The sequence below is a fragment of the Corythoichthys intestinalis genome, chromosome 16 (assembly GCF_030265065.1).
Source record: "Corythoichthys intestinalis isolate RoL2023-P3 chromosome 16, ASM3026506v1, whole genome shotgun sequence".
NCBI lineage: Eukaryota > Metazoa > Chordata > Actinopteri > Syngnathiformes > Syngnathidae > Corythoichthys > Corythoichthys intestinalis.
The window spans coordinates 19,262,881-19,285,284 of NC_080410.1; the positions used below are offsets into that span (position 1 = coordinate 19,262,881).

Consider the following 22,404-nt stretch of genomic DNA (forward strand, 5'->3'; position numbering starts at 1 on the left):
TGGATGAGGTCGGCCTTTTTTTCGCTCAAGCCATCCCTTTAACTGAACATTTGTATGTTCATCCACATCTTTACCAGTGAATTTGGCACCAGGGACATCATTTTCGGACAGAATTGGTAGGTTTAGCTCAGTAAACAGCTCGTTTGTACACAATTTCCATGCATTTACTATTAGGGACAAACGGGAGTTTGACCCACCTAGCCACAATTGCTAACGTCATGAATATTAATAAGCAAAAGTGACATGTTGCTTGCGGTACACCATTCATTTTGACTGAGAGGGGCGAATGAACATTTATTCCACCCATAGCAAAGCAAAATTGAAGATGAGATCTTGTTCATGTCTCATTTACATCTCTGAGAAATGAATCAGCAATAATCGAGATCAGAGTGGTTTTCTCAGTTTTCTCAAATTTGTCTCATGAGAAGTAAGTCTCATAGTGAGCATTACATGAGAAGGTCTTGAGAATAGTTCTACTGGCACGATTTTTCAATAAAGTCTCACAGTTGTCTCCTTTCAAGATCTCACCAAGAGACAACTATGAGTACTTGTGTCGATCTCAAATGCATCTAATTTTTTTTCCTTACTTGGAGTCACGATGTCAGTAATGTCTCAGTAAAAGATATGGATGAGTAAAGTATTTCATTTCTTCAACTTGCCTCAAAGCTGCCTTACTGATCTCGCGGAGCAACCTAATATTGTGCCAGTCACAAATATTTCTCAATTTCATATCCTTCCAGTCTGCAATTGCTCATTTTGGGTTTTCAAGATTCTTTCATTGTAAGACTGAGTAGTGTCTGCTCTGACATGTCCAATCACATCTTAATTCATCTCATACCAAAATCCGAGAAAATATTATAACTGTTCAAATAATTAAATAACATCTGGTTCATCTTGTTCAATGTAAAAATTAGCGATGTGACCGAAAATTCGGCGTCGAAAACTATCGGCCGCTACAAATGCATTATCGGTTTTTGGTTTCGAAGAGTAAAAGTTTACCACAAAATAGTGTGAAGAACCATAGTCCTCTTGTTTGATGACGTGATCAAAACAGACAACACGCTGGCTGACGATGTCTCGCTAAAACTACTGGCTCACAGGCAACATGTCTGCGATTTGGAAGTTTTTTATATATATATATATATATATATATATATATAAAAGAAATATATAAATATAGAAATAATATAGAAATATAGAAATTATTAAATTACCAAAATATACATTTTCTTCAACGCTGCTACACGCTTTCTGAAGTTGCTTTCCATTGATGTGCCGCGTCACATTGAGCACAGTGTATCTGAACCTCCAAGTTGGTCCCCAACCTGGAGGTTGTGAGTTCAACTCCCTGTCCTGATGAATTCATCTATGTATCCTTGAGCAAGACACTGAGCCCCATGTTGTTGCGTCGCCAGCAGGTAGATGAGGATATAGTGTCAAAGTGCTTTGAGTGCCTTAAAGGTGCTGTACAAGTATAACTCCATTTTTAATTAAGAGAATTTCTCTTCTCAAATCAATCTCCTTTGTCTCCTTGATGTCTTTGCTCATTTTGACTCATCACTTGCTCCGAAGGGTACCCTTAGGAGTAGAGATGTCCCGATCAATCTGATCGGGTCCGATCCCGTCATTTTCAAAGTATCGGAATCGGCAAAAAAATATCCGCCATGCCTTTTTTTTAATATATATATATTTTAATTAAATCGTTTTCTTATTGAATTTAATGTTAGACATAATATTTTACACTCCTCCAGTGTCATTAGTTTGGGCTTAACGTAGAGTAATCAAATATATCCCAATTACAGCAGCAGTTAATTTATTATATAATGCGTCACGTTATAGTATTTAACGTTATAGATATATACGCTGCACGTTCCTCTCACTCATTGTCGCGCTCAATATGTAATGACACCGATTTGTCTTTACAGAGAGATAAATCGCTGTGCAAACTAGAGATGTCCCGATCCGATATTTGGATCGGATCGGACGCCGATATGGGCAAAAAAATGCGCATCGGTATCGGATCGGCCGACACGGAAAAATTCCGATCCTGACTTCCGATCCAGTTTTTTTTTTATCCGGTCCGGGTTTTCCAGCGCACTGATATACATAATCCATTCCAGTTTTTGCTTCGGTTTCCCTAAAATCCGGTCCGCATTTTACGGCACATCTTCAACACACTACATTTACATTACCGTCTCCCAATTTACCGAGAGACTTTATCGGTAAAAATGTCAGCTGTGTGGGATCATTTCACCTTAAAGGACGACAAAGACGAAGAGGCAGAGTGCAACATATGCCACAATAAAGTCAAGCGTGGTGGTAAAGCTGTAAGAAGTTTTAATACAACCAACCTAATCAAGCATTTAGCGAAATACCACCACAAACAATATGAGGAGTATGTTAAGAAAACCAAAGACAAAAAGAAAGGTCCTACGCAACTAACACTGGCAGAAACTTTTGCTATGCATGACAAACTGGCACTCGACAGTCCCAAAGCCCAGGGAATAACAAGAGTCATTGCCGAAGAATTCATTCTGGATGACGAGCCATTATCTCTCGTGAGTAAAGACGCACCATCTAACACTTTTATGCTGCATTCCAGAGAAGTGGGAAGTCGGATTTATCCCACTCGGAGGTCGGATACCAGTTCCGACCTCAAAGCGTTCCAAGCAAATGTAAACAACAAAGATGGCTGATCGCGACGAGGTGTTTTTTATTTTGGCCATCCAAAGACATTTTGACCTCCAGCGAACCTGCCTTCCTCTAAGCGATCAAATAGTAGAGGAAAAACGACGGCTGCGTTATTGCCCACACTGTAAACTGCCTTTTTTTTAGTTACATCCTTTGATGATCGTCAATATAAAAACATAGCACAACAAAGATAATTCACTGTATGAGAAAAAAATACATGGCGTCTCAAATAAACTTGATTTACTTCATTATTGTGCTATCATTCAATACGTTTTCTTGAACGCCATTTTGTCCAGTGACGTTAGATTGAAACAACTTGGAAGTCGGGGTAGTTATTTTTTTCTCCGACTTCGCGACTTGGACCTCCCAGTTCGAGTGGCGTTCCAATGATATTTTCCAAGTTGGAGGCCGGAAAAGTCCGACATCATCTTTGTTGTGCTATGATTTTATATTGACGATCAGCAAAGGGTGTAACTAAAAAAAGGCAGTTTACAGTGTGGGCTATAACGCAGCCGTCGTTTTTCCTCTACTATTTGATCGCTTATAGGAAGGCAGATTCGCTGGAGGTCAAAATGTCTTTGGATGGCCAAAATAAAAAAACACCTCGTCGCGATCAGCCATCATTGTTGTTTACATTTGCTTGGAACGCTTTGAGGTCGGAACTGGTACCATCCGAGTGGGATAATTCCGACTTCCCACTTCTCTGGAATGCAGCATAAACGTCATGCTTGTCTAATAGATATGATATGTATATAGAACTAGATGCAAAATGACAGACTTGACGCCGTTGGCAACACTTGCATTGAAAACTACGTGCGTTAGTAAACAGCCGCCATCTTGAAGCAGAAAACTTCCCTTGTAGGCTGTTGTATTGAACTTTCCAAGCGAACCTAATTAACTTTTTATCTAAAATACTCCTGAATCGGCAAAATCTTGACTTGAATCTATCTTCAAAACAGTTTTAAAACTTTCACATGTCAAAAGTAGACAGAAGGGAAATTATGGAATAACGGGAGAAATTTTAACAACTTTAACAGTCGGGTCGGGTCGGGTCGGGTTCGGGTTCGGGCACAAAATCTAACCTCTACAACAAATACACTAGATGGCAATATTTAGTTACAATACACAAAGTCACAAGTCTTTCTATCTGTGGATCCCTCTCACAGAAAGAATGTTGATAATGTAAATGCCATCTTGAGGATTTATTGTCCTAATAAACAAATACAGTACTTATGTACTGTATGTTGAATGTATATATTCGTCCGAGTTTTATTCATTTTTTTCTTAATGCATTGCCAAAATGTATATGATCGGGAAAAATTATCGGGAATGATTGGAATTGAATCAGGAGCAAAAAAAAAAGCAATCGGTTCGGGAAATATCGGGATCGGCAGATACTCAAACTAAAACAATCGGGATCGGATCGGGAGAAAAAAAACATGATCGGAACAACCCTACCTAGTGCTACTCTTGATTACAGGGTCCTATGTTTTTTTCAAATCTTGAAATCTTTGTCATAAGTGACATTCCCAGAAAGAAATGATTCAAGTACTCAACTACTTTGAGATTTAAAGGTACATCAACAGTAGGATACCTGTGAGAAGTCGAATCCAACAAACATGCAAACAGAAGTCCAAACCATTCTTAGAAAGATTAAATAAGCCCAATTCTTTACTGTCAATGAATACAGTCGCAACAGTCTGACTTATCTGAAATAGTGTGAGATTCTGGCTCAGTCTATTTGAAATACAATGACATCTTAACAGCAATCTATTCTGTATGTGTGTCACATCACAGCTCTGGCAAAAGGTGTGGCGGTGACGCAAATGCAGCAGAAACTAATTCAGGGGGGAAGAAAAACATTTTCTTCAATCAGCAGCACACAGTAATTTATGTGAAGATGAAACATAAGCTCTAAAGCACCTAGGTTACTATGGCAACTATCAAGTCGATTGAGCTGGCATTTGTCTCCACAGTGATGTTTGTGGGATATAAAGACAAAGACACTGATTCTACATTCACACTCCAAGATGTTGGATACACACAAGACATACAATTCCTGTCAAACCACCAGCTGAAGCATGCTAGATCTTCAAGTATGTGACACCTATTTAGAGATACAGCGAGCCAATTCAGTGCGTCAGATGAGCTCTTCAGTGGGTTATGATCTGAGCGGCTCAGTTTTGTAGTTTGTCGATTTTATTTATTTTTTTACTTTTTCTCTCAGAACCTGAAATAGACTGACGTGGTAAAGGTAAAAGATACATCAATATAGCCTACACATAAAAAAATACAATTTCCCCAGAAGTTGTGCTAAATTAAGATTTTAAATGAGCACAACTGAAACTTTCAAGTTTTTAATTTTGTGTAATTGTAAGTCATCAAGTTAAAACAGTTAACTTCATTTACCAGGTTTTGGTGCAAAATCCTCATTTCTGAATAAGCAGAGCTTAAAATGTTAAATTGAGCTGACGTGAAATGCGAAGTGCTGCTTAATTGAAGTCTTAAATGATGTTCACTTTAAATTTCAAATTGTATTAATTTAGGTGAACCTCACTCCTGATGCTTTTAAAAGAGTTCAAAACAACAACAATGCAAATGCAAATGAAATAAGTACAGTACTATTCAGAAAATTGGAATTCTCTGAAAATGTTGTCTTAATAAACTGAAAATCTTAATCAGCAAAGTAACAACAAGCAACTGCCTGAGATATGTCAATTTGTAAGATTTGGGTGGCAGGAGTGGACCCAAAAGAAGGGTAACAACAAAAGGAGGCTACACAGGGCAGCGGTGAACTCAAAAACGATTTAATGTCAGTTGACAAAAACTAAAGTACAAAAAAAAAAAGCAGTGGAGATCTAACAAAAGACCAGGAATTGTAACTTAATTGGGAAATCGGAAATATCAACACAAGGGCTTTGACAGAATATCGAAAACACTGGGATAGACAATGACCGAACAAGAACAGACAGCACATGGAGAACTTAAATACAGACATGGGGTAATGAGTCAAGAAGGTACACGTGGGTGACACAAGAGCGGATTGGTCCACACACAAGGAGCAGGCCACAACAGGTGAAATCAATGGATAATCACATGACAAGACACACTAGGGCTACATCTACACTAGGACGGATAATGGCCTTAAAAATGTAATTAGTTGGACTGTACGGCATGTCGTCTAAACTAGTATGCCTATTATTCGGATTAGTTGTTAGATGGATAATGAAGACGGAAATATTACCCGTCGCTTAATATGGACTGTTGTCTCCGTACAACAATCGGATACTAAGGAAGTGACATCATGCCGTCGCCATTTTTAGTGCGGCATGACGGCATCGTAAACAATGGAGGCTGACGATCACGACGTAGCATTCCTGCTCCTCTTTTCTTTTCCACACATTTTTCTTGAACGTTCAAACAACGTCGCAATAATATGCTTCACTTCAGTGCTCATTTGTGGTCCTCCCATAGGGGATGACGCGGAGATGAGCATTTTTTACAGAGCTCATCTCCCACGTTGTCTCCGATCAGCCAGCTGCGGAGCTGGCCCCTCCCAACTCAGTACCGACCAAACATGAGTGTATAAAAATGCGTAGAGGAAAATTCAACCCCGAAAAGTGACCTGCGTGGTAACCCCAGTCAAAGAGGCACGTGATCAGTTTTTTCCAATGACATTTCTGCCTGTCAAAACTGTTGCCACTTCCGGGATCGCTCACTGTCATGCACAAGCACTCCTGGTTGCGGCTTCCAGGAAATATACGCAACACCACACCATATGCTTCTATTTGTTATTTTCTAAGTGGTGAGAGCGCAACTGAGCATCAATTGTACGATCCCAACTAACGATGTCAGGGTTTCGTTGTTTTCTAAAGATTTATTTCAATCAAACTCGTAATAGCCGAGAGTGCTCTCCCTTCACTCTCGCTCCTGCGTGATGCGTTCAATCGCGATCACGAAAAAAAATATATATATATATATGTTTTATTTAAATCGTTTTCTAATTGTATTTAACGTTACAGACAAAATATCTTACACTCATCCAGAGTAGTTTTGGCTTAAAGTAGGGCTATCAAATTTATTGCGTTAAATAATTAACGAATACGCTGCACGACCCACTCACGCATTGTCGCATTCAATCTTTAAATACGCCATTTTACCTATAGATAGCGCTAAAAGGCAGCGTATAATGATTAGAGAGAATTTTGACAGCCTTTGGAGCCATTTTTTTATGTGGCTAAAGCCTTACTATACCTCTGTCAACAATTAAAAATAACGTGAGAGGCAATGTGGGGTAGTAGTCGATCATTTTCTTAACACCCTGTGTTCTTTCCCAACGCAGAGAAGATATATCAATTGGTGGCCCTACGCACAGTCATGGTTGCACTTCCCATCATGCATTTGGGCAGAAGTTAAATGGCTGCAGTATCATTTACTGAAAGCTCGACAAATACACTAGATGGCAATATTTAGTCACAATATACAAAGTCACATTTATCCTTTAAGAATTACAAGTCTTTCTATCCGTGGAACCCTCTCACAGAAAGAATGTAAATAATGTAAATGCCTTCTTGAGGATTTATTGTCTTAATAAACAAATACAGTACTTATGTACTGTATGTTGAATGTACATATTCGTCCGAGTTTTATTCATGTTTTTCTTAATGCATTGCCAAAATGTATATGATCGGGAAAAATTAGCGGGAATGATTGGAATTGAATCGGGAGCAAAAAAAAAAGCAATCGGATCGGGAAATATCGGGATCGGCATATACTCAAACTAAAACGATCGGGATCGGATCGGGAGCAAAAAAACATGATCGGAACAACCCTAGTTCCCACTCCTAGTGGACAGGTATAAAAATAGAAAAATACCCTGGAGAAAATTATCTGTCCTAGTGTAGACTTGCCTGGCTCTGCCAGACTATTCTCCACTGAGAGAAATAGTCTGGGAACCATCCCATTAACGGCCTTTTCGAGCAGATACAAAATCAATCGACAAATCAGATTCGTTTATTTGCGTGACGTGTTCTTCACGAGCAACGTCACTCTTGCGCGTCGAAAGTCGTCTCTTCAACAACACAGATGGTGAACGGCAGAGCCGAGAAGATGTACCAGTCCACGGTAAAATCAGTTTTAAATGACCAAAAACACATCGACACGAGTCATTGACAACAGTCTGTCTCGTGCTAGCCATGTTGAATAAACTCAGCTCTCTTCGTATGTTTACTTCCGCGCGCAAGTCCCTCGTCCTGCCGTCGCCATTTTACTAACGTCACGTCTGCCCGTCGCTGATTGGTCCACTCCACTGTCTGTTTGCTGTGGCTTGCTCCGCCCTGGAAATTGTATCCGAGTGAATGGTGGCCAGACTCAACTGCTGGAACAGCGGTGAGTCTGGTGTACCAGGCAAAGTGTAGGCGCTAGGGCACAAACCTAACTTAACACAGGCATGACACAATTTGCGTGTAATGGCTCAGTAAAATGTGTAGGTTTCATCTTTTATGTTAAATTGCCAAAATAAAGCAACTTTTAATCGACATTTTAATTTTTCGTGTAGTACGTAGGTTGACTTGAAAGTTCTGCTAACTCATTTTTTCGCTTGTTGGATAGACTGAGCTATTTGACTGACAAAAAAGATTGAAAGAAAAGAAAAGATTGCTTCGACTCACCCTCTTGGAGGTGGGGCGGTTACTCTGCATGTAGCTACGGTGCATTTCCAACACCTTCTGTGGCCTGCTGTGAATCCAAGCGCTTAATGTCTCAATGGGGGACCCATTTACACACCATTCAGTCACCCCAAACTGCCTGAGGTGGGCACGTGCATGGCTTGCGAGGGCCTTGCGATTCTCAAAGCAGAAACCACACAGCTCACAACTTGGATCTGAAAATACAGGAAATGTGACGGGAAGTAATTCGAGAACAAGGACCATCGAAACATTTCGGCTTTAAAAAGTAGAAGAGAATTTGATCACTTACCCTTACGGATGTGCTTGTCAGGGGTAGGGTTTTTTTTCAAAGGGAAGTCATGTGGCAGTGGGGAAAAAGTCTTACGTTGATGCAATAATGTGTTGGAGGTCTCAACTGACCCGGCTTCTTCTGATTGTTTTCCTAGTGGGGAAATCCTGACAATCTTCGGTGAGGTTGGAATAGCTAAAGGGCCCGCGGTGCTTAGGCCCAGTTTAGAGAGCTTGGACCCCGATGACAGCATAAGAGGGGACTTATAGAGCTTGGACGATGGGTAATCAGAGGTACACAAAGCACCCGAACTTTTGGTTGTATTTGCCCATGAGTGACTTTTGCCACCCTCCTTTTTCACCTCCTCACACTTAGAGGACACATTCAAGCCTTTCTTGTGGATAATCACCCTCAGGGTGTCAATAGGTGAACCATTGACAGTCCACTCCGTGATGCCCATTTGGCGCAGGTGGGATCGAGCGTGGCTGGAGAGGCCTTTGCGGTTCTCAAAATACTCCCCACAGAACTCACAGCGAATATCTCTTGTAGGCTCCGCCTCCCGAGACATTGCTGTGGTGAAACCAGAGAGAGATAGTTAGAAAAGGTTGTCTTATAGCTGGAACACGATGAAGTAGGGCTTAGTGATATGGCCTAAAAATAACATCTCTGACATTTTCACCCAAACTTTGATTGATGATTTTTTTTCTATTTTTCCTCCTTTCCCTTACTTATGGAGTTGATAAGAAGAAAAGACAGATAAAGCACAAAACAAGTTTTCAACAACTTTTATGGGGCACTCGTTGGTTGTGATTGACAGCGCTAGACGTCCAACTAGGCATGTGCCGGTATGATAATCTGACGGTGCAATAACCTTAAGCCAAAATATCACGGTTTCACAATATTGCAATTACAGCTCAAATGACTTAAAAAACAAATCTTTTTCCCATTTAACAGGATCTTTATTTTTCAAAACATACTAGCAAACTGGAACATCATTACAATGTTAAGTTAAAATGAATTTGAAAAAAATAACAAAGTATTCAAAATACAGGGCGTTCCAAAATGTTTGACCCCATTTCATAGGCCAATAATTTTGACAATTTTCGTTCGAATTACCTCAAATTTTCACAGCTTGTGTAGAAACATTTCAAGCTTTTGTGTGTAACGTTTGGCATTTCTATCTTTTCAGGTTAAGAAATGCCGTTCACTTCAAAAGAAAAGGCATTTTGCGTGTTAGAGTATGCTCGGACTCAGTCACCGAAGACAGTGCAGCGTGCCTTCTTCACAAATTTTGCAAAGAAGGCACCAACTACAAAACAAATTAGGACTTGGCACCAAAAATTTCAAGAAATTTCAGCAAGTTTGGCACGAGCTCGAATACCGACTCGACGTGTGCAGTCACAGGCGGCGCTCATATTGAACATTTATGAAAATCTGTCATAGAACCAACAAATATTTGTACTTTTCTTTGTCAATTTAACCAATAAAACTTATGACCTTCAACATAAAGTTTATTTAGTTTCATTAAGATCCATCAAGTAGGTTCCGAGATATGGGCATTTAGAATGGGGTCAACAATTTTGGAACACCCTGTAATATTAAAATAAATGCAGTCCCTTATGTGAGACTAAACCCACAACCACAGCTTAACATTATTACCATCAGAACAAATATAATTGAATTATTTTCCATAAAAAGCACATGTGTATGACTAGTATTATGTTTACATTATACAAACACTCTCTTTCCAAACACAGACAGTTGCCAGAGAGAAAAAAACATGTTTTACCACCGCTAGACACACTAAACACACTGGAGTTAACTCTCGTAGCTGGTGGGAAATGTTCATGACAGTGTTTACCGACCTTTAATTTTGTATAAATACGAAATCATATTGGAGGTATTGCCTCCTCGGCAGCCACCCTCTGCAAACATGTTTTACATGGCCCTTCTCTAAACTGCGGCCGTCTGTAACTTTTCTGTAGCTGTAGTATTCCCATACCAGCAATTTGGTTTTCTTCGATGGGGGGAAAAGTTTAGGAGTTTCACCTCCTCCAGTCATTGTGTAGCACAGCTGACTCACTGACACTGAGCAACAACCGGTGGGGGAGGGGTTGAGCCTTATAGCTGCAAGCGAAGGATTTCTCCATGCACTTTTGCGACATAAGAAATAGCTAATACCGTAGGGACGGTATGACGGAAAATTTTTGCGGTTTTTTAAACCTTGACGTTTTCATACCACGTTACACCTTGAAACCGGTAATCGCCACATATCTACGTCCAACCCATTTTGACCGGGAAGAGAGAATGAATTTATTCATTCACTCCTCCCATTCAAAATGGATTGGACCTCCATCGCCCTCAATGACACTAAAACATGAGCCAGTCCTCCCAGTTTAAATGAATTGGATGTTTATTCTTGTCAATGGCAGTCAATGAGTTAAATGCTATAATATTAAAAATAATCATAATTATAAAAAGAAAAAAAACAACTTCTGAGTGTTATAGGGGCCACAACCAGAAAATATTTCTGCTTTTATTCATTTTTAGTCTTATTATTTATATTTTTTATTTTTAATGATATTAACTATGATTGCATTTTGCCAAAAAATATATCAAATAAAGACCTGGCGTCCACATATGTGGAAATCATATTTTGGGTCATTTAGGCCATACTTGTGTAACAAATATTGTGATGGTGATCCCTGTTTTTTATAGGGATTTTTTTTTTAATAGGGATTTTTTTTTCTTCGAATTAACGAAAATAGTCACTTGTCTTATAAAGGCTTAAAAATATTAACTGTTGAACGCAAGTAACATAAATAAATGCAAGACCCCTGTTTTAAATACCTTTTATCTCCCTCTATTTGTGCTGTCAGCCCCCAAATACAGAGTAATAACTTCACAAAGAAAGAATCTCTTTTTCATAGAATAATCTATTTAACTATTGGTTAAGAGAATTCCTTTTGTTTGTTTTTTTACAAAAAACAAAATAAATATACTCTAAATATGGCGGAAAACACAGACAAGGCTGAAAAAGCAGTTTCTGCTCTTGCACCCCTCTTTAATATAACGTGCTGTATTTCAAGCTAAAAGAACTGATGTGTTTGATAGAAAAAATATGTCTATATGCTGCCATAGCAGATTCATGGCGCATTAAACCCCCAAACAATTCTTATTTTGTCCGTTTTACCGTGGAGACCTCCGTTAACAGACATCGCGCAACCACTTTTTAAATTATATTTATTTATTTATTTATTTATTTATTTATTTATTTATTTATTTATTTATTTGCCCTTCAGGCATGGATTGTTCATTTTCCCAACCCGAAAAGAAAAGGGCTGACGGGAGAAGCCGAAGCTTATTGAAACCCGTCCCCAGTATACCATAAAGGACACAGAATGCATCCTTCGCCTTCGAGTATCTGTGAGATTTTGTTTCAACCCAGCCATTAAAAGAAGGTTAGTGATTATATTAATTATTCAAAATGTCTGTCATTTTTTGCTTAGAATCATTAATTGATGTCTAATATTTAGTTAAAAAAAAAAAAAAAAGACTTTAAAAAATTATTCACTCCCATATTTTAAACTTTTAAACCTTACGTCACAATGAAAAAAATTGTGTCTGTAAATAAGTCACGGATATCTACCTCATAACTATTGCTGCAATGATTAAACGATAAACTCGAGTATTCGATTAGAAAAAAAATATTCAAATTGAATTTTGCTGCTTCGAGTATTCGTTTAATTAAGGTGGCGTTGGTTTTGAAAGTGTTTGCCTTTAGTTTTATTGATTTGTGTGGATACACTGCCCTGTAGTCTGCCTCATTCACATGGCTGAATCCATTTGCTCCCTGTTAAGACCAACATAAGCTGAGTTTTTGTTTGAGGTAATGTTTTTGTTCATACTATCGTAATTTATTTTAAAGGTATATTGAGCCAATTTTTGTAGGAATATGTGTCTAAACCATTTCTTTAGAGCATTGTATGAATAAAAAAGTAACGTTAGTATTTTATAGCATTCAAGCTAGCGGACTTTTACTATGCAAGTTAGCCAATTGTTATTTTGTTGTACCTAGATTCTTATTTGTTTATTTACTACACTGTATGGGGCTCAGCTAAGGTATTTTAATTTTTTATGTTCCTTATCCGATTACTCGAACTAACTAGTTCATTGATTAATCGACTACTAAAATAATCCATAGTTGCAGGCCTATTCATAACCATCACTTAATTGTACTGTTTTTTTTTTTTTTGTTACAGTGTCGCCATTTCCCCAATATTTTAAATGATAAATATTCGATCCAAAAAAAAAACAAAAACAAAAACAAAAAAAACGTTTAAAAGGGCAAATATATGAAAAAGAAAATCTCGACCATTCCCTGATGTCTGCGATTTCTGCATCGTTACCCTTGTTATATTACCATGTTTCACCCATAAAATTCCAAAATAAATCCGACTGTGGCCATTCACAGCTGTGTCTTGTCACTTGGTAATACATGCTACATGGAATTTTTGGATCGAAAAGAGGTAAGTACGCGATAATATCTCGTTAAATCATGGCGTCTTTAATTATGCTCTCTCATGTTCTCACCTCCTGTTAGGGTTTTGCTGTTTATTTTTTTTTTTTTTACATGCCTTCCTGTTCAAAATGTTCCTTCCCCCCAGAAAGTTGAGATTTTAAGCTTTCCAATGATGTATCGCACATGCATATAGGTTAGTTTTGAAATTTGGCCAAATTGGGGGTCTCATAGCGGAACTTCAAGTCACCTGAGTGTTTTCCGCCATACTGGAAATATTTTTTTGAACATCCACAATAAAAAAAACTAAAATGAATTCATAAAATGGATTTATCCTCACTATGAAGCATTCATACAAGCTTACCCAAGTTGAGAGGGAAAGCATTGTCAGAAACACGCCAGCTGGATCTGAGAGGATCAGTTGAGAAACAGCCAGAGCTGCCCACCGTTTCAGGAGTCGTGACCTCCAGCTGCACTGGTTCAGGCTTCAGTTTAAGAATTAGTGGTGGAGTCGAATTCGACTTAGAACCTGGGGCCTGAAGAGGACTGGAGGAGCAGGCGAATGGTATGCGGCTCACCACGGCTGATGGTGAGGAGCAGGACGAGAGAGGTGAACGAGGAGGTCCCGGAGAGGATGGAGGGGGAGTTTTGTGAAGTTTTAGAGGACGGGCACAAGGCAAGCCTCGTCTTGAGATGATTTCCCTTAAGGTGTCGATTGGGGAACCATTTACCGACCACTCAGTAATACCCAGTTGTCGCAAGTGGGAGCGAGCATGGCTGGACAATCCCTTACGGTTCTCAAAATATTCCCCACAAAATTCACAGCCTATTTCCTTCGTAGGTTCACCTGAGCAATTAGAAACGTGAACAGAATAGTGCATTATTTTGTATTTTGCTGGTATGTCACATTAAGATAACAATCTAATGACAATACTCACTGTGTGGGAGGGCCATGAGCTCACCACTGCTGAGGCGGAAGACCTGCATGGAAGATGATTTGAGACGCTTGGCAGGCGGGCCAAAGGATGAGGGAGAGGTAGCTTTGGAGGTCGACCCGCCTCCTGCTGTTGTCACCTTATACAGTAGAGATGGAGACGAGGAAGGGAGCATTGCCTTCTTTGGAGAGGACAGCCCGATAGGAACACGGGATTCAGTGTCATGCTGGATTTCATTAGCTTTGCGCTTGAAGTCGTCGGAGTCCATGAGCTGATTCAGGAGGGCGATAGGAGAACCTTTAGCTTCAGAATACTCCACCCCAAAGTGCCGCAAGTGAGCCCGCGCATGGCTGGACAAGCCTTTGCGAGTCTCAAACCAGGCACCACACAGCTGACAAACTATGTCCTTGCTGGGCTCCACTTCAAGGGCTGCATATTTAGAAAGATGTTTAAAAATTTAAGTCAATTTAGAAAGAACCAGTTCTGATAAGAAAAAAAAAAAAAAAATACTTACTCAGGTTGAGAGGAGCATCGTTTTCGTGTGGGGCCCAGATTGGTTTGGATGGTGAGATGGTGGCAGAGTTTAAGAGGTTAGATGTCAAGCTTTTGATCCCCCCGGGTTTGTGCTCTGTGGAGCGCAAGGGGGAAGACACCGGCAGTAAAGAGGAAATAGGGGCTTTCCTTACTACTGAAGACGGAGAGCTTGCGTGATTCAGAATCGGGGAATCACCAGGAGAAGGAGTTGGTGTAGAACAGGAAGGGGATGACATTACTTTAACTGCTTTGGTCAAAAAAGACACGGGTATCGCTTTCTCATCCATGTCTTCTCCTTCCTCATGTCCTTTGGCTTTGTGGTTTTCAGAGTCAAACAGAGTCGAATGGGGCTCCAGGTGAGGTGAGTTTATTTGGCCGTCTACGCTGCGGCCCTCGGCAGTTTTGCCTACGTCACTGGACGCATCCACTTGCCGCAAGTGGGAGCGGGCATGGCGAGACATCTCAGGCCTTGTCTCAAACTGAGCTCCACATATTTCACATTTCAAGTCATGAACTATAAAAGAACAAAGGAAGGCTCATTGAAAATTTCAATTAATTGTGGAGATGCTTTGCAAATCAAAGCCCTCCCAGTTCAAATGGATCGGACGTCTACTATACAGTAGACAAAGTCATTTAAATTCACAGCAGACGGATGAAAAGAGCCACATGTTTGAATGTCTATCATCATCAAAAGAGTTAAGAACATCTTCATTTATATCTGTGACACCTCTTGTTTAAAACTCAAGAAAGAAATGTCCATTTGAACTGAAAAACAACAGACTGAGAGTCTCAAGATAACTGAGATGTGATACTTTAGTACAGATTGTTCCGTGAGGACAGCAACCGAATACTGCGTGGCAAATGGTAGAGTACGATCAGAGGTGAGTTGTAACTAGATATCGACCAATATGGGTTCTTCAGGACCGATACCAATTATTCGTAGTTGGAGGGGCTAATAACTGGTTTTTGGACCCTATATGTATTTGCAGAATGTCTCAAAATTGGCGTGAAAAATTTGAATCATGCAAACACTGAACTTCATTGAAATGCCCAAAGCATGTTTATTCAATCACACAATTAGAAACTATAGTGATCCCTCGTTTTTTTGCGGTTAATGGGGACCAGAACCCGCTGCGATAAGTGAAAGACCTCAAAGTAGCCCACCCACCACCCCAAGAAAAAATACATTTTTTTTTGCGTGTTCAATGTATCTATTCAGATTTAGCATTGGAAACAGATACATTTAATAAATGTTTCCCCTTTTTTCGCAAAGTACAATTAAAAAAAATGTACATATTAATAAATGGTTTTTAATCACTTTTTAAACATGTTACTGTTCCACTGAATTATTTTCAAACAACAATAAAGTAGTAGAAAAATGTTTGGCTTTATTAAATGCTTCATTGAGTGAGTGCACTCACTCCACTCCAATGCTCACTTACACTCAATGAGTTGCCACAGCAACTGTTTAACAAGTTAAATGATGATTGACGCATGCGGCGCTTTAGCTCACAAGAATCTGTGGCAAGATCAAACTCAAACATTTTTCAACATTGTTAACTTTAAAAAGCAACTCCTGTGCACGGCCTTACGAACACAGAGCAGGGAGAGGGAGGGAGGGAGCGAGAGTGAGAGTACGCGATCGGCTTGGGACAGCTCCTCTGTGTTTTTTCTTTTTCTTTTTAATTGAAAAAAAAAATGGCGCGAGGTTTGAAGCGCGAAGTAGCGAGAGATCACTGTAATAGCTCCAGAAATGCTTGACTCGGAAACATCTCTTATTAAGTTGATTAAAAAAATAGCTCTCTGAATTTTTTCCCCAAGAAATATATAATCATGAATATAAAACAGGTCTAGACTAATGGACAAACTAATCATAGAAATAACAAATATATAACCTAGTTTTAATTAGGGTTGGGAATCTCTGGTATGAAGCCGATTCGATATGTATCTAAATACACAGGTTACGATTCGATTAAAAGACAATACATCTTTAAGGCAGAGCGATTCGATACGATTCGATACAGTTTAAAGAACGATATGGTTCGATACAGTGTGAAAATGATACGATCGTAAACATTTGTTGTTTGTTCTTACGGTATTTAAAACGGATAAAAAAAGACCAAATTTCTAACAGCAAAATTAAACAACAAAAGTTCATACGAATGTATGTTTATTTTTGAGACATGAAAAAAAAACATAAGGCCGAGACATGGGAAAAAAAATAAGGCCAACTAGATGACCATCATTTTGTTGGATGGGATTGATTATAAAATAAAACTCCAGTGACAGACAACAATAAAGTGCAGTAATTCAATCTCTGTATTTCCTGGTGTTTTTAACACAAGAGGTAGGTAATTTAAGTGCAACCTTTCAACGTAAACATCTTACAAACTAAAATTATATGCAGGAGCTATAAAAGAAAAGAATTAAACCTGCTCGTGTTATCATAATAAATAAATAATAAATAAATCATAATGCTATTATTCTTTACCTCTGGTATAATTGGGGGAATAAAAACATGGCATTTTAGCCAGATAGGTCAATAATCCTTATTTTAACCCTATACACAGCAAAGTCATTCACTTATGCCTGTGCTTCCACATTTTTATTCCTCATCACTGTCCATATCTTTTTTGAAGGGCAGATTTTTCTTGAGGAAGATCAACTGATCCACATGTTCATGTTTAAGTAGACTGCGTTTTGCGGAAACAATATCTCCAGCAGGTTGTGCCATTGTAGTGGGTTATTTTTCAGGGTTAAAAACTCACGATCTCTGTCCCATGCAAATCTGGCTGCCGTCTTCACTTCAAAGTCCGACGTGCGTTGAAAATCAATCGCTGTCATTCGTAACTTCCGCCTGGCAAGCTGGCGTCAGCGCTCGTGTTGTTTGTCCATTGTTTTAGCATGCGCGACTGTGGTTTCGTTTGCTCTGGCGTAGTTATGACACGTCCGTCACGATCAAAATGCATGATGGGAAGTTGAGGCAACCACGACTCTGAGTAGTGGCTGTTCATGTTATGTGATGTGTGCTGTCTTACTAGAAGTGTGGCGATCCTTGGAGTCGAACAGTATGGAAGGCATGGCGCAGCATGAATTATGTGCAAGCTAATTATGTGTCATTCATTTACACATAACTTGGTAATTAAAACTAGCAAAGCAATGGTATGAAAGCTGATGTCCGGTTTTTGTGCTCGCGATAGCCGAGTCCTTGTTGTACTGTTGTACTATCAATACATCTATGATTTACTGGCTATTTACTGTCGAATATATCCGGTCGTATCGGCTTATCGTACTCAAGCTTAGTTTTAATATACGTTAAATTTTCCAAATATCGGCGCCGATAATCGGCCCAGCCAATAATCAGTCTATCTCTAGTAGTAACAGGCTACATTTACTACTTGAGTTACTTTTTGAGAAAAATGTGCTTCTAAGAGTAGTTTTACTAAGATACTTTTTACTTTTACTTGAGTAGATTGGTTAAAAGGAAACGCTACTCTTACTCTGCTACTTTAGGCTATACTAGTCGTTACATTTTTCGTCTTTAATCTACATATTAGATTTGACTTATTTTCTTCCCAGAGACGCCAAAAGTGGCTCTACCAGTTTCACCAATGAGATGTCGCAAGACTCGCAACAATAATTATATGACTCATTGTACCAATCAAACTCAAGCTTGCCTTTCTATGATCACGCAGCCCTGTTCAATCACAGGGCTTCTTGAAAGCGCTGTAAAAAATTAGAACGCTGGTGTCAACATGACTCGAGAGCACAAATTTTAATCTCTCTCCCAGTGTTTATTTGGCACCGATTGACCACGGACAACTGGAGATATGATCCTTTTAGTTTTATAATAGAAAATATTTTTCTCCACTAGAGGGCACTCATGTTCTAAGGACAAATAATGCTTTATTTCTGTAGATTTTTTTGTTTCTCGCCAGAATTCAATGATTTTTTTGTATTTCTTTGTCATAAAGTGGTTATAGTTCGATAAGTTTGTACTGAGAAAAAAAAATACCATTGTTAAAAAAAAAAAATCAGAGTAAGCAATTACTCACAATGTTACTCATTACTTGAGTATTCTTCTGACCAAATACTATTCTTTACTTGTATTTGAGTACATTTTGGGGATGACTACTTTTACTTGAGTAATATTATTTTGAAGTAATGCTACTCAAGTAAAATTTTCGGCTACTCTACCCAGCTCTAAGTATGATTAAAGAACTACCATAAAGCTTGTCAGTAGCAAATGCAACATTGCTTTCAGCATTTCTCACAACAAATGTAGCTGTCACCTTTGGTGTCTTCATCTTCCCTTGGAGAAAGGCAACGATGGTCTACGCTCTGCAGCAGTGATTTCTTCGGGCTCGAGCCGAGGCCATCGACATCCGGGTGCACGGGCCCGATCTCTTCTTCAGCCTCTCGGTCACCTACAATATAGCACAGCTCTGTATATTGAAATCCAATGTTGAACAAGAAAAAGAACAGTGAACTGATTGGCTGCGATTGACAGCAATAGACGTCCAGTCCAAATGTGTCAAATGGGACTGAAATATGATCACTGGCAATGAATGAGGAAAAGAAAGATTAATCTGTAAAATAATTTTATGATTACTAACTAAATTTGACAGATTAATCTGTTGACAAATTCTGCGATTAGTTTATTTTGCAATTCTAGCGATACCAGTACACATGAAATGGGTGTCTATCGGCGTCATTGGCACAAACACATGATAGTTGGCAGTGAATTTGAAAATTAAAGTTACCCGTTACATCATTTATCTTTCATGCATCTGGAAACTGTGAAATAAATTATCAGATATTCCATTTTTTTAAAGGACTTCAACTAAGTTAAATGCAGAATCATTGTGTGAGAATACTAGCATTAAGGGGATCCTCGGACATAAAGAAAATCAAAGCACAGTAATAATGCTCAAACTTTGGCTTATGAAAATATATAAAACCACCGCCTTTTTACCAGAACACAACACTACTATATTTTAATGTTGACCAGGATAGTGGTAGTCAAATTGCCCAAAACGTCTTGAGGTGATTATTGCTGTCAAATTTAAAGGGAACCTCGGACTTAAAGACTTGTAGGCTCTAATAAGCCACAATTGTTCTGTTTTACTAAAATATGTTATTAGAAACACATATCTTATTGTCACCGATTTAAAAATGTATAATATTTAGTACATGTTTTGATCTACGGGGGGCGCTATGTTTTACGTGCGCAATGCACGCTGGGGGTGATGACACACTTGGTCTGGACTGGGAGAATAGCTATGCTAGCTAGCAAGCGAAGCTAGTATGACGACTGGCATGATTTTGTCACTTTCTGCTGCTGGTTAGATGTTTTGTCACAGAAATGTGAGATGAGTTCCCAATGTCGTACCTGCATCCAATTCCAGCTCATCAGCAGTGTCTTTAAACCGATCCTAGGCGGCTTGTATTGAGTTGCTGCCATTCGAAAGTTTGTATAGCCTGTCGTTGTTAGTTGCATCATTGCCTTGGTTTTTTCTGTTTGTCTGCCTCTCACTGCGGTTTTCCCTCATTTTTTTTTTTTTTTGTTGATCCCAACCTACTGTCACCAACCCTTTTTTTGTCTCCCTTTTTGCGATCTCGTGTTTTTTTGTGCGTTCAATCAACCCTTTTACGCAATTCCTATGTTATTGTTTGCTGTCTGAAGTGAGCCACATTTTTTAATTCAGTGGTCAAGCCAGCTGCACTTTCTTTTCAGTTGTGTTTCCCTTTCAGGCTTTACCGCATGGACAGACAGCGCATGTGGGTTGCGATTGAAGGAAAATTATGACTCTAATGTCACGCGGAAGTATAGACCTTGTGGTCTACGAGCTCGTCTGTCGCACAGGAAACACGGGTTTGAATCCTGCTGGAGACTTTCATTTAATTGCTTTTGCTGCTCGTTTTGTGAAATATCGACAGTGCTGTCTGCTCATCACTTTTCTGCTCGGATTCAGATTGGAAGGGCAGAACTGACAACATGTTTATCTAGCTAACGAGTGACACCGTGGAACTACGGCAGCGCTGCCTAGTGACGTCACCACCTACAGTGCATTGCGCCGTCAACAACAATTGCGAACTACTAGTTAAACTGTTTTTTCAGATTAATTAGATATGAAAATTGAAAATATTAAGAGGGGGTTGAATATCAAATTATTATAACTCATACTACCATTTATCTTTTAAGGACTACAAGTCTTTCTGTCCGTGGGTCCCTTTAGGCTACAGTAAGTACTGCTAATCCAATCAACTCAATGTGTCATTAGCAAGAGACATCAATTCAATTTACTGCAGAAGGATAAAAAAGGCCCACATGATTGGATGCTTAAATTAATTTTATCACTAGTTAGACTGACTGGCTGACAGTGAATGAATGAATGTTCATACGCTTCCAGCCTCCCACTTCAAATGAACTGGACGTCTATAGCCGTCAACGCCGGCCAATGAGTTAAAATCAAAAAAACATTACCAGAATAGTTACTACTGCATTGCATTTTGATTTCCATTATTTCCTATACAGTGGAGCAAATAAGTATTTAGTCAACCACTAATTGTGCAAGTTCTCCCACTTGAAAATATTAGAGAGGCCTGTAGTTGTCAATGTGGGTAAACCTCAACCATGAGAGACAGAATGTGAGAAGAAAAAAAAAACAGAAAATCATATTGTTTGATTTTTCAAGAATTTATTTGCAAATCATGGTGGAAATTAAGTATTTGGTCAATACCAAAAGTTCATCTCAATACTTTGTTATGTACCCTTTGCTGACAATAACATAGGCCAAACGTTTTCTGTAACTCTTCACAAGCTTTTCACACACTGTTGCTGGTATTTTGACCCATTCCTCCATGCAGATCTCCTCTAGAGCAGTGATGTTTTGGGGCTGTCGTTGGGCAACACAGACTTTCAACTCCCTCCACAGATTTTCTACGGAGTTGAGATCTGGAGACTGGCTAGGCCACTCCAGGACCTTGAAATGCTTCTTAGGAAGCCACTCCTTTGCTGCCCCGGCTGTGTGTTTGGATCATTGTCATGCTGAAAGACCCAGCCACGTCTCATCTTCAATACCCTTGCTGATGGAAGATTTTCGCTCAAAATCTTTCGATACATGGCCCCATTCATTCTTTGCTTTACACAGATCAGTTTTCCTGGTCCCTGTGCAGAAAAACAGCCCCAAAGTATGATGTTTCCACCCCCTGGCTTCACAGTGGGTATGGTGCAATTCAGCATTCTTTTTCCTCCAAACACGAGAACCTGTGTTTCTACTCAAAAGTTCTATTTTGGTTTCATCTGACCATAACACATTCTCCCAGTCCTCTTCTGGATCATCCAAATGCTCTCTAGCGAACCGCAGATGGGCCTGGACGTGTACTTTCTTCAGCAGGGGGACATGTCTGGCAGTGCAGGATTTGAGTCCCTGGCGGCGCATTGTGTTACTGATACTAGCCTTTGTTACTGTGGTTCCAGCTCTCTGTAAGTCATACACTAGGTCCCTCCGTGTGGTTCTGGGATTTTTGCTCACCGTTCTTGTTATCATTTTGACGCCACGGGGTGAGGAGGGAGTTGAAAGTCCGTGTTGCCCAACGACAGCCCCAAGACATCACTCCTCTAGAGGAGCTCTGCATGGAGGAATGGGCCAAAATACCAGCAACAGTGTGTGAAAAGCTTGTGAAGAGCTACAGGAAAACGTTTGGCCTACGTTATTGCCAACAAAGGGTACATAACAAAGTATTGAGATGAACTTTTGGTATTGA

At 39.4% G+C, this 22,404-nt stretch overlaps 1 protein-coding gene across 2 annotated transcripts in view; it reads right to left on the minus strand.

The window, feature by feature from the left end:
• The window catches only part of wizb (WIZ zinc finger b), a 79,397-nt gene that overhangs the window by 21,585 nt on the left and 35,408 nt on the right, over positions 1–22,404 (minus strand). For both annotated transcript variants that reach the window (XM_057861540.1, XM_057861541.1), the window contains 6 exons: positions 18,927–19,061; positions 14,615–15,148; positions 14,104–14,529; positions 13,530–14,012; positions 8,668–9,216; positions 8,361–8,572 (listed from right to left, as the gene is read on the minus strand). In XM_057861540.1, the coding sequence (XP_057717523.1) occupies positions 8,361–8,572; positions 8,668–9,216; positions 13,530–14,012; positions 14,104–14,529; positions 14,615–15,148; positions 18,927–19,061 (2,339 nt within the window). The remainder of the gene's footprint in view (positions 1–8,360; positions 8,573–8,667; positions 9,217–13,529; positions 14,013–14,103; positions 14,530–14,614; positions 15,149–18,926; positions 19,062–22,404) is intronic.